Source organism: Equus przewalskii, chromosome 14 (assembly GCF_037783145.1).
Source record: "Equus przewalskii isolate Varuska chromosome 14, EquPr2, whole genome shotgun sequence".
Lineage (NCBI taxonomy): Eukaryota > Metazoa > Chordata > Mammalia > Perissodactyla > Equidae > Equus > Equus przewalskii.
The window spans coordinates 52,524,174-52,541,213 of record NC_091844.1 but is presented as its reverse complement, the minus strand read 5'-3'; the positions used below and the strand labels follow the sequence as shown (position 1 = coordinate 52,541,213).

At 44.5% G+C, this 17,040-nt stretch overlaps 1 protein-coding gene across 4 annotated transcripts in view; it reads left to right on the top strand.

Annotated features, from left to right (window-relative positions):
* The window catches only part of PRKCE (protein kinase C epsilon), a 496,893-nt gene that overhangs the window by 161,702 nt on the left and 318,151 nt on the right, over window positions 1-17,040 (top strand). For all 4 annotated transcript variants that reach the window (XR_011526551.1, XR_011526552.1, XM_070573983.1 and 1 more), the window contains exon 2: window positions 14,273-14,336. Coding sequence is in view for 2 of the 4 variants with exons in the window: in XM_070573983.1 (XP_070430084.1) it covers window positions 14,273-14,336 (64 nt within the window). In the remaining 2 variants the exon portion in view is untranslated. The remainder of the gene's footprint in view (window positions 1-14,272; window positions 14,337-17,040) is intronic.

Below are 17,040 nucleotides of genomic sequence, written 5' to 3'. Positions count from 1 at the left end.
TTTCAAGCCCTGCCTCCCTTAATTAAGTAATGATTGTAGATAGCCCTAAACTATCCTCACAGAGTAGATCTGAGTTCATAGTCTCCATCTCATATGGTCTATAAGACAACATACATGTGATATAACTCTTTTTTGTGCTTGTCCAAAATATCATATGGAAATCTAATATCCATGATAGAAAGCCACAAATTAAGGAACTATTCTGACCTTTCAGAGCTTGAAGACAATTTTCAGATCCCCTTTGCTGTGTGCTTCAAGAAATATCTTCCCTTCTAGTTCAGGTGTTGCTGTGGGTGTCAGTACACGGATGTCTAATCTGTGTGTCCACTTGCATTAGCCTGTTCATTTTGTAAGGGGCTTCATAAAGGTGTGCAAAACAAGCACAGAATGAATACGGAGAGTTGCCCATTTCTAGAGATTAGATAGTTTCTGCTTTCACATATAATTTGTACCTGAAAATTTATATTCATTTATTTATAGAAAAAATTCAACTGAACATTCATGCTGGCTCGTTAAATTACATATTAAGGCAGGCTCTATCTCAGAAAACTGGAAACTACGCCAAACTTCTTATTTACGTCCTCTTCAATTTTTTGATACAAAATCTAAAAGTTTTGAAAATTTGATGTTTCTCTTCAAAATTTAACAGAGTCAACTGATGAGTATCCAGTGGAGGGTAAAATATTTTACTGATTCTGATATGCCTAATAAATTCTACTTTTCTTTATATTACTTAAGTTTGAGACCTATACTTGGTTTTCTTAGAACCAGCATTTTTATTTTTTATTTTTCCTGTTTTATAGTTCATTGAAGACAAATGGGAGAATGTGTTTCTAAGAATTCCTGTAGAAACAAAGATGGTGGCATTGCGTAGCTGGGTGATGGGCGCTATGTGGGCATGTCACGGCGGGAATGTTTGCTCGTTGCCTGATAGCAAAGTCTGCGTTGTTATGCAGGTTCGTTACATGGCAGCTAGTTTAAAGGTAACAGTGTATAAGGCATAAAAATGTGGGCTGTATTACCCCACAAAAATGAAGGAAAACCATCATCCAGAGAAGGAGATTTGGTCAAAGCAAAGGATTTTTAGTCTAGAGTGTTCTATTCGGTTGAGTCGTTGAAGCTGTTGTTTAATATGGTCAAACTATATCCAGCTAAGGAATACGCCTGGCTACTGACTACTCAGAACTGGTGCTTAGGATTGAGTTGTGCTATTACCATTTGACCAGAAAATTACACTTTTAAAGAAATGTATAAATTTAAAATAATTTGTCTCATTTTTACTTGCACCTTAAAGAACTCTGGCCTGAAAATTAGGATAACTGAGTTTCTTTTTTTTTTTTTTCATCTGTGGGTAGTTTCCTCAGATGCCTGAATGGTTTGCTTCACCTTACTGTGCCTCAGTTTCCTTACCTGTAAATGAGGGGATTGAGGCACATAATGTTCTTCAAGCAACAACAAATTTATCGTTTGATGTTTTTGAATCTCAAAAGTTATAGTAGAAAGTAGAAGAAAATTACAAAGTTTAGAAAACTATGGATATGCACAAAGAAAAAAATTACACGTTAATCTACTCCCCCATAGATAACCTTTTTTCCCTTTATGTATGTAGCTATCCATACACATTTTATATTTACAAAATTGGATCATAAAATACATATTCCTTATAATCTCTTTTTTCCTCCACTTAGTACCATATTTTGAATATCTTTCCATGTCACTAAATATAATTCTACAAGATTTTTTTCATGATGGCGTGATATCTAATGATTTGAATATGCCACAATTTATTTAAATAGTTTGCTATTATTGGACAATTAGTTTCTAATTTTATACTCTTAAAAATGCAGTAATGATCATCCTTGTATTTAAATCATTTTGCACATGTGAGATTGGGATAAATTCCCAGAAGTGGAATTTCTAGGTCAAAGGATTTTTGTTATATAACGCCAAACTACTTTCTACAAATTTTGTGCCAGCGTGCAGGTCATCAGCAGTGTGTGAGAGTGCCTGTTTCTCTCCTGCTGTCACCAGCCCTGGATAATATCATTTAAGATGACATGTTTTTGGGTTTTCCATTCAAGGTGGTCTTGGAGCAAATGTATTTGTTTCTTTGCCTACTCAAGACCTCATTTAAATATAGAAAAGAAAAAAAGGGGGAATAAAATTCTGTAACAACCAAGTAGGAAGAAAGAAGCCATCATCAAAGTATTTCAGTAAATTTCTGGAGATGAAAGTAGAGAGCAGGGCGGCAACTGATGGAACAGAACAGAGGTACTGAAGAGCCCAGAACATGTGCAGAGGGTCCTGGAGCCTCACCTAGAGGCAGCTGTTCTGCACAACTCTCAAGGGGCTCCAGGTTGGGGAGACTGTAGTTACTTACCTCAGGGAGCAGGAGTGGGATGTGCAGCTGAAAACACGTGCCCATCTGAAAGTCTGTATGTGGAACTGTGTACTCCCTATTTTCACTGCCAGAGGACCTGGAGCCAGACTCCAACCTTCAGTGTAAAACACTGAAAGGTTCTTTTAAAAAGAAAGGGTATAATGGTTTGAGGAGAACTGGCAAAGCTGGTGTGGGGAATCCTCTACCGTAATGGCCAGCTCCTGCTCTCTGACCCTAAGGCAGATGGGCTAGTGTCAACAGAAATATGTTGCATCCATAAACCAAAAAAAGAAACGATGCTATGAGAAAGAAAGAATAGAAAATAGGAGGGTACTTCTGGAAACTCAACATATTATTGTCAGAAATAAAAGTTCAGTGAAAGGGTTCTAGGATAAAGTCAGGAAGTCTCCTAGAATATGGACTAAAAAGATAAAAGAAATGGAAATATATATATAAAATAGTAAGAGACACAGGGATCAATCCTACTGGTCCAACATCTGAATAATAGGTGTTTCATAGAGAAAATGGAAAAGAGGCCGATAGCAAAGAACAAGTGGAAGAGTATCTCTCACAAGTTCAGTTTCGTTCAGCACAATGAATCAACAAAAGACGCCCTGAGACATATTGTGAAATTTCAGGACACTGAGGATAAAAACGATCTTAAAAATTCCAGGGAGTAAAAACAAAACAAAGTTACCTACTGAACCACAGAAATCAGGCTGACATCAGAGTCCATTGGCAATATTTATGTTAGAAGAAAGTTCTGATAGTGATATATATATTTTTTTTACCTAGAATTTTATATCCAGCTAAACTATCAATCATGTGAGGCTAGGCATGCAAGTTCTTAGAAAGCTGGCTTTCTACACACTCTTAATCAATATTTCTATCAGAATCTACTTTCCTGGCAAAAACAAGGGAATAACTCAGAACAAGAAAGATGATGGATTTCAGCAACAGCGGCTACACCCAGCAGAACAGTGAAAAGATGTCACAGTACTACAGCTGTGCAGGGGACCAGAGAGCAGTCAGTTCAGATTAGGGAGAGGAGGACAGTGGGGCTCTCCAGAAGGGTAAACCCTAAGGGAAAAGGACCTTTTCTCGAAGATCTGAGAAAGGCAGTTGGTAAAGTGGCGGGGGTGGGGGGGGGGGGAATGCATTTGAATTTGATACTGGATATTTTCTTCAGTGAGTGGCGTGTGAGTTGTCACATTAGGCCCATGGAAAAGAAAGTATTTGTAATACCATTTACAAAGTCATAATATGTAAACACTATTAATTAGTTTTCAGATTTTAAAACCAATGTATATACAAAACATGGAACTCAACTATGGTTAGAGAACAGAATATCAGTGTTGTCAACATTGATAGACTAACAATCAAGACACAGAGGTTGGGATGGAGTGGGAGAGGTGGGCGGAGGTGGGGAGGTGGAAGCAGTAAAGTCAGATCTACTTAGAATGTGGAGGGTCAAGGGATATTGTCCATAGTTAATGGAACAAGCAATTGACATTTTGGATTGCTTTTCTGCAGTTGTAGAGAAGAACAGACAAGGAACTGAGAATTGTGATATGTAATTATTTTGTGGAGGGGGAAAGCAGAGTGAGGTGGTGGGTGGACTAGATCCTCATCTATCATAGCAGCAAGGCAAGAGAGAATGTGTAAAATAAGAAATCAGGAAATTGAGGTACAAATATTTTATTTAGGGACATGGCAGTGATCACCAGAAAAACTCAAATAGAAATTATTAAAATTGGCTTCCTCTGGGGAGTAATGGGGCAGGGGACTGTTGCTTCTCATGATGAGTTCACATGTGGTTTTTGATTTTTAAAAACTGAACACATCATGATACTTAACTTTGTTTATATTTTAATAAACAAATAACACAGAAGTACATAGCCCAAAAGCAACTCTGGCTAATTTGATAGGCAAAAGAGAAGAAAAAAATTTTACCCTTTAGTTGTATTTCTTGCTTATTTGAACCAAGTGATTTCTAAATTGCTTATGACTGTTAAATTTTATGCTTCCATGATTTTTATAAAACTATTCTTTTCCTCCTAGGACATGGTTCCAATTGTATGGTGAAGAGTGGTGGCAAGTAAGACTTAATATACAGAAAAATCACCATACAGCAATATTTCCAGGAGGGCATTTATTCCCCAAAGTCAGACAGCCTGCACTGTGTTTGTGTCTCGTTGTTCGAGCCTTCCAGTTGATTTGCTGGTTTGGTGTTACCTTCAACTATGAGCTCCAGGAGGACAATGAAGGAGCTTTACTTTCATTGTTCTTGTGTCCAAGAAGCAACTCTGTCATGGTGCACACCATGTGAGCTCCTTGAACAGCTCACAACATGTTCTTTCCACACATCTCCTTGAGCCCATGCCCCAAGGTAACAGGCGCGTTGGGTCCAGAGTTGGAGAGCCAGGCTCCTCTTCTTCAAGCTGGGAGAATGTAGGCAAGTTTTCTCATCCCTGAAATAGTTAAGAATAAGGGTATTGCCTCCCTCGCTTAAATAACACATGTAAAATGCTCAATAAAGAGTGTTTATTAGAGTTGTGATTATTATTAAGAATAAAAGTCTCCCAGGTGGTGTAGTGGTTAAAACCAGTCCAGTGGTGTAGTGGTTAAGTTCACGCACTCTGCTTCGGCAGCCCCAGGTTCGCGGGTTCAGATCCTGGACGTGGACGTATGCACTGCTCATCAAGCCATGCTGTGGCGGCATCCCACATAATATAGAGGAAGATTTGCACAGATGGTAGCTCAGCAACAATCTTCCTCAAGCAAAAAGAGGAAGATTGGCCACAGATGTTAGCTCAGGGCCAATCTTCCTCAAAAAAAAAAAAAAACAAGGAAGAAGAAAATGGTCTCTCTTCTTGAGGAGCTCAAAGTGATGAATAACAATTATAATGTCTTGGATTTGGAAGATAATTTTTCTGGTTGCACAATCCTGAGCTCCCAACTGAGCTTGCCTCTGTTCCGCATGGATCCATTCAGTTCCCCTGGAGTCTCTAGTGATTACCTGCCTTGTGCCCAGCCCTTGATCAAGCACTGTGGAACCCCAAAAAGGGAGCACATGGCTCTGCCCTAGAGCTGCTCACAGTCTGGGTGGAAAATAACAGTAATGACCCGAAGGCTTACATTTGTAGGATGCTGGCTGTGTACCAGGCACAAGTGTTTCACCATCTCATTTAATCCTTCCAACACTATGAGGCAGGTGCCGCTGATGTTTTCTGTTTGTAGATGAGGAAATCGAAGCAAGGTCCACAGAGCTTGTAACAGGCGAGCTGGGATTTGAGCCCAAGTAGGTTGGCTTCAGAGCTTTTTGTCTTGATTACGGCAATGTGTTGGCTTAGTGTAAAAAATAGGAAATGTAGAACAAAACACATACATACAAATACCCTTAGTGAGAGAGACCGTTGCCAAAGCAAAATGCAAAGTGCAGTTGGTAGTGGGGTATTTTTCACTTCAGAACACTGTGGGTAAGTGGCTACATGTCCTGCTGTCTGCACCTACCATCTTCTTTTAGGACACACAAGTCGTGCACTGCCGTTTCCCTGAAAGAAGATAGAAGAACTATGCTGTGCCCCGGGGGTGATGCTTTGTAAACCATTATACACTCTCAATATTAGGTTTGGCACCTTTGGATGTTTTCTCAGCGCGAGAAAGCATTTGCGTCCACCTAGAGTTATTTGTTTTTAGCCACCTCCGTCATCAGAGGGAGCCAGCTCTCTGGGTCTATTTCTGAGCCTGTTGAAAAGAGGATGCAGGTGCCAACTTGAGTTTACTCCATTTGCGGCCTGTGGAGAGCTGGGATCTGTAATGTAAGGCTCCCGTCCAGCCCGCGGGACTTTCACACGGAGATGATGGCCTCTGCGCCATTGGTTCCCGTGACCTGGCTACGGAGGCTGGGAAAGCAATGTGCCAGCCAGTTTTAAGGGACATTTATTTACGATGTGTCTGGTAACCGAAGGAAGCTGTCCTCTTGGGGGTTGGAGGTTAGAAATAACTAGTGAGAAAAGGTATCGACTTAAATTTTGTAAAAGTGAACTCAAGAACACGATTTAAAAAATCAAATGGTTCAAAACAGCATAGAGTGAAGAAGCAACCCTCTTTCCTGATTTCTGGTCCCCCAATCCTGTACTTGCAATCTCTTCAGGCAACCCCTGTTTCCTTTTGATTAAGACTCCTTCTAGAGATAATCTATCTGGAAAAAGTGTGTGAGTATTTGTGTGTTTCTGTGCGTGTACACTTACATACACACCCATTTTATTCACACGGCATAATAAACACGTTTCCCACTTAATATATCCCAGGGATAGTTCCATATCAGTCAGTACATTTAGATCTTTTCATTCTTTTTTAAGGGCTTGCATAGTGATCTACCAAATGTACCATCATTTATTTAAGCTGTCCTCTATTCATGGACGTTTAGGTCCTTAAGGTCATTAAAAGCCATTTTAGAGCATTTGGTCTAATTGTCTTGTTTTACGTATGAGGAAATTGAGATCCACACACACAAAGACCGATTTAAATACTTCAGCAGGCTCTGAAGCTACAGTTTTGGGTGTGTTTTTCTTGCTATTATCGTATTTTGATCAAAGAAGACAGAAGAAGGTGGCTGCGCCTTGAGTGTGTGTTGCACACGTGGGTGTGTGTGTGAATGTGTGCCCACACAGGTAGGTGTGCATTATGTTGTGTGACAGATGTACTCTTGAAAAACTCTGAATGAACCCTTTTATTTTTAAAAATGGAATATGAAATTTGAAATGCCCTGAGGGTGGGAAGATGCTTTGTTATTTAAAGGAAAATTGTGGAGCAATCCTTATGTGAAGTGATGACTTCTTTTTTTCCTTTTTAAAAAATACTTCATTGAGGTATAATTTGCATGCCAAAATGTGCATCCATTTTAAGTGTATGGCTTGATGTGCTTTGACAAATGTATACGTTCTGGTAACCACCACCCAATCAACATATAGAAAACTTCCATCTTCCCAAAAAGTCTCTCTGTGCCCTTGTTTTGTTTTGTTTTTTTTATTGAATGTATACTTTAATATTGTAAAATACGTTACTGACAAAATCATCCAACCATCCTCAGTGCCTCTTTGCATTCAGTTCCCACGTCCCCCTCCAGGAGATCACCATTATGCTTTTTGTCCCTGTAGATTAGTTTTGCCTATTCCAAAACATCATTTAAGTGGAATTGTGCAGTCTTTTGTGTTTGCTTTCTTTCCCATAGCATCCATTTGGTGGCGTGGATCCGTAGTTCATTCTTTATTGCTGACTAAATTCCATCACATGGATGCAGCATGGTTCACTTAGTCATTCACCTGTTGTTGGACGTTGGGTTGTTTCCAGTATTTGGCTGTTGAGAATGAAGCTGCTAGGAACACTTGTGTCCAGGTTGATGGCTTCCCAAGTAAATTATCTCCATAATTCAGTAATTCAGTTGTGCAGATCCAGTTTAAAGTCAGGACATTCATCCATTGAGCCAACATGTAGAAATATGTCTTAAATCTGTCCCATGTGCTGGACAGACAGGGTTCCGCCTTGCAAAGATGTACGCTAAAGCCTGCATAGTGTCTCTATGCGGCAATGGAAGGTGGTTGAGAAAGAAAGAATCCTCCTCTCCTCTTATTCTATGAAAGGAAGTCCTATGGAAGCCTGTTCACAGAGTGGAACCCTTAAAATATTTAATTATGTGTGCACCCTCTGCTTTTTAACCAGTCAGTGTACTCAACCAATAGGGCTAGTAGCAAATTCCTCCTCAAATGGAGAATCTTAATTTGATTAGCTGCTAACTTCAAAATCAGCACACACCCCGCCCCTGCCAGCTGCTCTAGAGTCGCCCATGGTAGTGCCTCAGCATTTTGTGCTTTCCAAAAGCACAAGGCCGGAGGATGCCTACTGCGGGAAGCTCTCCTGCTCTGCCTGGCTTGCCTCTCCCATGCCGGGTGCCCCTGGGGAACACAGTGTGCCCAAAGGGCCTGCAGGGGAGAATGGCCAGCAATCACAGGGGTGCAGGACTTGGGCAGTGGGTCTTCTGCTTTGGAAAAGAACCTCTGAGTCTTCTCTCTTCTCCCTTCTGCCGCCTCCTTCTTCACTCCCCATCCTCTTCCAGGTAAAAAACAAAGTCTAGGGGCTTGCCCCATGGCCGAGTGGTTGAGTTCGCGCGCTCCGCTGCAGGTGGCCCGGTGTTTCGTTGGTTCGAATCCTGGGTGCGGACATGGTACTGCTCGTCAAGCCACGCTGAGGCAGCGTCCCACATGCCACAACTAGAAGGACCCACAATGTAGAATATACAACTATGTACTGGGGGGCTTTGGGGAGAGAAATGAAAAGAAAAAAAAACCAGTCTATTATCTAGGACTTAATTGGTGGAAAATGGCAGCACAAACCTCTCTTCCTCCTTCTCATCCTTTCTAGATTCATCTTTTTCTACTTTTTCCACTCCCTACCTTTTGCCTCTTTCGAAGCCTGACAACAGATAGAAAAGGAAGTGAAACTCAAAATGGGCATGTGTGACCTTTGTGGGCTGTTCTGAGGAAAGGTTTGACTAGAGATCTCCAGGGAAAGTTGAGCCTATGGTTCGGAGGAAGCTTGACTGCAAATTTCTGACTTCCTTTGTCTCAAACTTGATTACCCCAAAACACAGGCACACAGACACCTGTGGGTCGCTGGGGTCTGACAGTGACACACAGCAGTAACACATAAGTGGGCTGCCCAGTGCTGCATCATGGGGCGGGCGGGCTGCTAGCCTGGGGGTCAGAGTTCCCGCTGGGCAGGTGTGGTGTGGTGGGAAGAATATTGGACTGAGAGTCAGGAGTCAAGGGTACGAGTTCTGACTCTGCCACTCATCTCTGGGCTGCCCAGCCCCAGGGGACTCATTCAGAGAGACTACTGCATGAATGATGTCGCCTGGGACCCGTGCAGCAGTGTGCTCTCACTAGCCTGCTAGACTGGCCAGTTATCTTCCTTAACCTCAGTTATCTCATCCATACAATGGTGCTAATAATACTTGCTATCTTACAGGTTAATTGTGAGGAATGTGTGAAATAATGTGTGTGAAGGGCTTTGTGAATTGTCGGCACCACCCAAAAAAAGTGCCTGTGAATCTTACTTTTCAGAGATCTTTCATGAGTCTACAGGTTGGACTCTTCTGCATTGTCTTGTTCCTGACTCAACTGAGTGGAGCTCTGTTTAGGCCCAGACCTTCCCCATGGGTTCTCGGGGCGGACACGGTGTTGGAGTCATGGCTCCGCCTTAAACCAGCCTGGCTGGGAAGCAGGTCACTTGCACCCGAGAAAGAGAATGAACCTGCAGAGGGGAGCCAGAGGCTGAGAGGAAGCAGAACCTGGCACTGGGTTGTCAGAGGAGGCTTTGTGGGCCGGGCAGGGCTGGAGCTGGAGCCATCAGAGTCATCTCTCCTGTGTGCTCCAGGCAGCCCTGGGTGGGAATCCAAACTAAGGCTCTCTAAGCCCCAGTTTTTCCATCTGAAAAGCAGGGAATATTAAGAGCCTCACATGAGATTAAATGACCTAATGCAGGTGGAGCACCCAACAGTGTGGGAGGCACAGTGGGCACTCAGACAACAGGTGGTTGCTCCCCTCCTCCTTCTCTCGTGAGCACCTCGTGGCCCTCTGAGGACCAGGGCTGTGGCTTTCTGTGTCCCTGGATTTCCCCTGGGCCGAGTACAAAATCCTCACCTTAGTTCTTTATTTGATATTCACAACAACACTGTAAAGTCATCAGATATCCTGAAATAACATGTGATATCAACGTTGAGCGAAAAATGCCTTTTGTGTTGGGAGAAAGCTTGATATAGTGGAAAGAACACTCCACTAAGTAGCAGATTTGAAGACTTGGTGTTTCAATCGCACCAACAATTGCTGAATATTTTGTGCCAGACACCATGCTAAGCACTTTACAAAGATTATCTAGTTAACATCATGACAGCCCAAATGACACAGGACCTGTTATTAATTCCATTTCATGGAGGAGTGTTCTGAGGCTTAGAGAAGGTGGTGACTTGCTTCAGGCCACAGAGCCGGTGAGTTCACTCTTCATCATCACATACTGAGTATCTCCTGGGTGCCAAGTGCTTTGCAGGTATGTCTCATGGAATTTTCGCAACAACCCATTTCGCACATGGAGAGATTGAGGCCGAGGCTCTGGCAGAATCAATAATTGCTGAGCTGGTAAGGGACAAAACTGAGATTCAGCCCTGGTCTGATGCCAAGGGCTATTTGTCTCCCCCACTGCTCTCCCGCCTTGCTTCTGGCTCAGCTAGAGGGGTCGCCAAAGGCAATGGAGGATGAAAGAGAATCGTAGTCAAAGAAACAGAGATAGTAGCTAGGAAGACTTATCAACTAAAGGCATGAGGTTCAAGGAGATTTGATAAATAGGGTTGCCTCTGGGAGAACTGGGAGGAACCTGGAGCACAGGAGAGGAGGCTCAGGACTAACCCTGGGAATGGCTGGGAGGCGGGAGGAGGCCTCCTTTTGTGTTGTGCCAGCTGCCTGGTGGTGAGGCTGACTGACAGTTTGCAGGGGCTGTGCAGGGCTGGGCACCTCCATTGCTTCACTATCTGGGCCACGTCATTGTGAGCAGAATCTGTGATTAAACTAATTTGGCCGTGAAGTTGTCCCACACTCCCCCACCTTTTACCTGATAACCCCTCCAGTCATCCACGCTGACGTCGCGCCGCCCTGGATGGATTCTCAGGGCCTCCTCGCTCGCCCGGCTGGGGCTCAGCCAGTGCTCTGCGGCCGTCTGCCCAGCCTGCAAAGCTCTGTGTTGCTTTTGGCATGTTTAATAGCTTAATTTCTATTTTTCTGTGTGGAAATGCAGTTCATCGGCATTGAGGCAGCAGTGGGCGCTAAAATGGTTTCTGATTGCTATCTTGAACGTTAATATCCTAATACATTTTATCGGCAATGACCTGTCCCCCCTGCCGCCAGTTCTCACTCCCCTTCTGCGAAGATAGGCACGCTGCCTGCCTTCGGATAGGCTCGCAGCCCATCTCATTCCTTTGCAGTCTCCTCCCTGCTTTTCGCAGATAGCATTGTGCTTCGCCAGTGAAGTCCACGGTCGTGGGAAATCTCTGACTTGGAGGATATGAGAAAGCGTTTCATTTTGCCGGCGGGGTTTAATAGGGATGATCTAATCTCGAAAAGGCATACATTATTTAAATTCCATGCTTTCGGACAAGGGGGCCCCTGATATTTTTGAAATGTGGCAGGGACAGGATTCTGGATTGGCTCCCATCAGCAGAGCTGACTGTTGGTTTTCCTGTTTGTAATTCAGTGCAGGGCCCGGGTTATGCCTGTGGCTCCCGGGGGCGGGGGGTGGGGCACTAGTGTTGAGGGTGCTGGAGAACATTTTCTTTACCCAGAAAACTAAAATCACAGACTCTTGGGGTGGAAGGGACGGGGAGGGTCATATGGCAGTTTGTTATTTGATTCCCACCTGGATCCCAAGCTCAAGATCCCAGACTCAGGTGAAGGGCTCCTATGGGGCAACCTGAGAGCTCCCTCACTCCCTCACTCCCTCACCCCTTCACCCCTTCACTCCCTCACCCCCTCACTCCTTCACTCCATCACCCCCTCACTCCCTCACCCCCTCACTCCCTCACCCCCTCATCCCCTCACTCCTTCACCCCCTCACCCCCTCACCCCTTCACCCCTTCACTCCCTCACTCCCTCACCCCCTCATCCCCTCACTCCCTCACCCCCTCACTCCCTCACCCCCTCATCCCCTCACTCCTTCACTCCCTCACCCCCTCACCCCTTCACCCCTTCACTCCCTCACTCCCTCACCCCCTCACCCCCTCACCCCCTCATCCCCTCATCCCCTCATCTCCTCATCCCCTCACTCCCTGCCCACAGAGTAACTGAAATGTCACCAGCGGCCTCACCTATGAAGCATTGCCCCGGTGATGAAAATGAAATTTTGAGAGAAACCTTAAGCACTCTCAACCACTAGAGGCTGAGTCTGGAGATAAAGTGGGGCCCATGAGGAGGTTCGGGGAACCGGGATCGTGAGTGGAGGGAGATGTTGAGGGGAGGGACCAGGAGAACATCAGTTCGAGGTGAGTTTTTTTCCTTCAGGGAGTGTGACGTTCGTGGTATGGCTGCTGCTTCTTCCCCTCCCGCCTGAATGTCCCGCCTGGATGTCACTTTAGTACAGATCACCTGCCTGCCTTCCTCCCGGGGGACCCGGGCTAAGAGGGGCGAATGATCCCAGAATAAGCTCTGGAAGTGCTGGACAGAGAGCCTTTTCCCACCTGCACACACGTTTACTGGGTGTCTCCTGACTAACAGACAGTGAGCTAGGCACCGGGGATGCAAGTATGATTCTGACACTCTGGCTAACAGAGGAGATAGACATATGGACAATGGATTACAGTTTATAGGCGCCAGGGCTAAGATATATATGTGCACTGCGGGAATGCAAGTGAGGGGGCAATTAATTCTGACTGGGACTGTCTGGAAAGACTTTAGAGAGGAGGCGATAATTGACCTCAACCTTGAAGGAGGAGGCGGTGCTCACCAGACTGACCTTTCCTAAGTAGTGCATGCCAAATGAGTGGCTGGGCTTTGCTGGGGACAATAAGAAAGAAAAGGAGGGGTGGTTCCTGCCGTCAAGAAATTCACAGCTTATTGGGGAAACAAGCCTGGCAGTAAGAGCCAGTTAAAGCTCTGCATAGACAGATGGGACTGTGGTGGCGGGTGTAGGCTACCAGGGGTACTTGGTGATCTAGGGCTTCCGGAGTTACTTCTCTGTCTCGTGGAGAACAGTTTCTCTAAGGATAGTTCAGATCTTGCAAAGATGTCTTACCTACAGGAGGCCCAGCCCCTCTGACCTTTCTCCCAGCATGTTATTTCATCGGCCTGGTTCTGCATAGAAGTAGTTAGTCGGATTTGGAGGTGGAGAGGGAGGAAGTGGGGGCGGGTGGAGAAGGTGATGTTAAGACTTCAGTGATATTGGCTCTGTCTTTACAACCCTGGTGAAATCTGGGGTTTGTAAAACCACGTGTGCCAACACACAGGCTGAGCGCGGGGGTTCTTCCATCTCGCACGAGCACCACGCACATTCCCAGCCTTTGCTTGTGCTGTTTCTTCCACCTTGAATGCCTTCCCTTTCCTGCCTCCATGAAGTCTGCCCAGACTGCTCTTCTACACTGATTTCAGCTCCATACTCTGTCAGGTATTCTGTCCCTCATCATTAAACCGGGTTCAGCATTTTTCTGTTTTTTCACTCCCTGGTGAGATTGTAAACACCCGAGAGCAGGAATAGTGTCCTATGCTTCTCTTATTTCTCCTGTGAGCACTTCATGTGGTGCAAAGAGCATGGGATTCTCTAGACCGTCTTGGCAGAATCTCAGCATTGCCACCTACCTGGGAACTTTGAGCACAGTTTCCTTATCTGTAAAATGAGATAACACAGAGCCCCTTAACCTTGACACTGTTGGCATTTTGAATTGGATAATTCTTTGTTGCGGGAACTGTCCTACGTGTTGTAGGATGGTTAGCAGCATCGCTGGCCTCCGCCTATTAGCAGCACCCTCTCTGCAGTCATGACAATCAAGTGTTCCCTGTGTCAAGTATCCTTTGTGCCAGGTTTCCCTTGTGCAGCAAAATTGCTTCCCTTTGCGAACCACCGGGATGACACTACCTATGGGGTGTGTTTCAGACCTGCTGGTGCTGCATCCAGAACATAGTAGACGTGCCATAAATGCTGATTGTCATTCATTCCTAGTTCCCCTAGCACCTGACGCATTGTAGGCTGATGAATTGAGTGGAGCTGTGACTTTAGGTTTTAGCTGTTTGGGTGGAAATATCAGGTTGCTCCCACAAGGCACTAACAGGGTCACTGTGATTTTCTTAATTGCAGATTGATCTGGAGCCAGAAGGAAGAGTGTATGTGATCATCGATCTCTCGGGGTCATCGGGTGAAGGTAGGAGATTGTGACCTCTCATCCTTATTCTCTTCCATTGGCTCTTTGTCTTCCAATTTCTCCCTTCCCTCCTTGGCGGGGACATTTTATGGTGACATTTAATTAATTGACACACTTTAAAGGAAAAGGTTATTTTGAAGATTCTTACGCCTGTGTACCAAAAGGGACCAGCCATCTGTTAACTTTGGTGTAGCAGTGGGAAGATTTTTGACTTACCAAGTGAGGCCAATAACACGGGTGTTCCTGCACGCTGGTGTGTGAGGCAGCCTTCGATGGGGTGGCAGCCTCTCCCTGGAGGCTCGTGTGGGGTTTGTGTGTGTGGTGGGAAGGAAGTAAAACCAGCTGGTCTAACAGTATTCAGAAATGAAACAAATAAGGTGTCAAGTTTCAGAATCCTATTTCTTTAGAGCTTTTATAGAAATATTACTGCTTTTTATGCAGGCTAAAGCGTTACTCTTAAAGAGAAATAAGGGGGGGGGGAGGGAATGTCTGCTCCCCACTGGCTGTAGGGTGTATATGTTCTCTGATAGTCAGATTTTCCTTCCTTCTCCTCCTTCTTCTTTTCTTTTTGGTGAGGAAGAGTGGTCCTGAGCTAACATCTGTGCCCACCTTCCTCTATTTTGTATGTGGGACGCCTACCACAGCCTGGCTTGATGAGTGGCATAGGTCTGTGCCCAGGATCCGAACCCGTGAACCCGGGCCACTGAAGCAGACCATGCTGAACTTAAACACTCTGCCACGGGGCCGGCCCCCCTTTTTTCTTCTTCTTATACCCTCTTCTCTCAATCCTGTCTTGGCCCACTTACGACCTTTAAAGGCTTGCAGGGTGGTGAGGACTGACTCGTCAGGGCAGAAGGGAAGACTAGACAATAACACCTTGTCCACATGGGAACAGGGGGATGGTGGCAGACTTGGACTCTAGAGAGGGTGGGAATTGGGACTGAAATTTAGTTATTGGGACCGTCTTTCCTCTTCTCCTCTCTCTGGGGGCAGGGGGACAGAGCAGTTGGCTTTAACGTCATAGCAGAAAGATCGGAAAACCAAGACTGGTTCCTCTTGGCAATGAGAAAAGATGGGATTTAGGGGGCCACAAACTAAAAGAAAAACCAACGCAGCTCCCTCAGCTTCTGGCTGGAAGACTTGGGCCTTTTACAGCATGTCCCTAGAAGACTGGGGATCACAGCACTAAGTCACAGCCCCACACGGGCTCCCCTACTTTAGAGATGGAGCTCTAGTTCAAGGTTTAGTCTCGGGAGGAGAGATGATGTAAGCAAATTCAGAGGAGCTGGTCAAAGGATGCACTTGGCAGTGGTGCTTGATGATTTTTTGGGGGCTAATTTAGCACCAATTTCAACAGGTGTTCAGAATAATTCAATAATTGTGTGTATATTGGGCTCATAATAGAATTTGGTTCTCTTTTAATAGATCTCAATTACTTGATGGAGGTTTAAAACTTTAAACATCCTTCCGAAATTGGTCTCTTACATTTTCTGCACTTTGTTGCAATTACATTTTGGTGTTTCCAACTTACCTTCTCTGCTATCAGCTCTGAACAGCCTAGAATAGAATCTGTTGTAGAAGATTTGGGGGTTTAGCAATATTTAGTATGAAGTATTGAATATGTACAAAAGGGCCTAAAGAATAATAAAATGGGGACCAGTGTACCCACCACCCAGATTAAGAAATAAAGTACCCAGTAAGGTGAAGCCTTACATTGCTTCTAACATAGCACGTGATCCCAAATTCTCCAGACTTAAAAGTATTACAGTGGCCTCTTAATTGTAGACACTGGCGAAATATTTGATGGGGAAAATCAATCCCCTTTTTCCTTACATAATCTATGTGCAATGAGATAATTAATTAAATATGTATTTCCTGTGCCAAGATGCTGGGCAACCAATGGGAGGCGTGGATTATTGTTTTTCTTGGAAAAGATTAACGACTTACAGAATTATAGAAGATGTCCTTTTTAACATTAGAGGGAAAGGATAGAGAGAAATGAAGGAATAAATAAATCAGAAGCAATTGATTTTCTTTCTTCTTGCTTCTACAGCTTATTGCATGTGAATGGCCAAAGCAATTTTCATTGGGCTGAATTTTTAGTCTATTTTTTTAAATCTCTTTCATCTAAAGAAAATAGAGTTTACTTCAGAAATGCTGACACATGCCAGACTTGGTAAAGTGCTAGCATGTGTTGCTCTGAAGCGAAGGAGAAATTTTTCTGCTCTTTTTTTGTTGCTGTTTCTGGATTTGGGCTTCTTGCTCTGGATGGTGGGAAGGACTTCCAGCAATCTCTTCCTAGAAGCTGATCTTCTTGTGCTCTGTTTGTGTTCTGCACATCTGTTCTTCCAGTCCTCCTGCTGGGACCATGAGGGCTCCTGGTCCAGAGCTGGATTCATTTTCAGAAGGGTTGGGAGGGCAAGCAGAGGGGCGGAGGTAACATTTATTACCTAGACCGCGTGAGACGGATCCGGGGTGAAACATGGTTGGCACAGCTAGACTGTGGATATTCACAGATTCTTGTCTAAGTCCCTTTTTTTAGTGACAATACCTAACTCTGTATTCCACAAAAGGGTGAAAAGAGAGGTGACATAAGCCATAGCTGACGTTTTCACCACTCTATTATTCTGCCATCAAGCGTCCCTTCAGGTCCCATATCCAATCCCATCAATGGAAAAAAATATTTTGATAAAAATTGCACAAA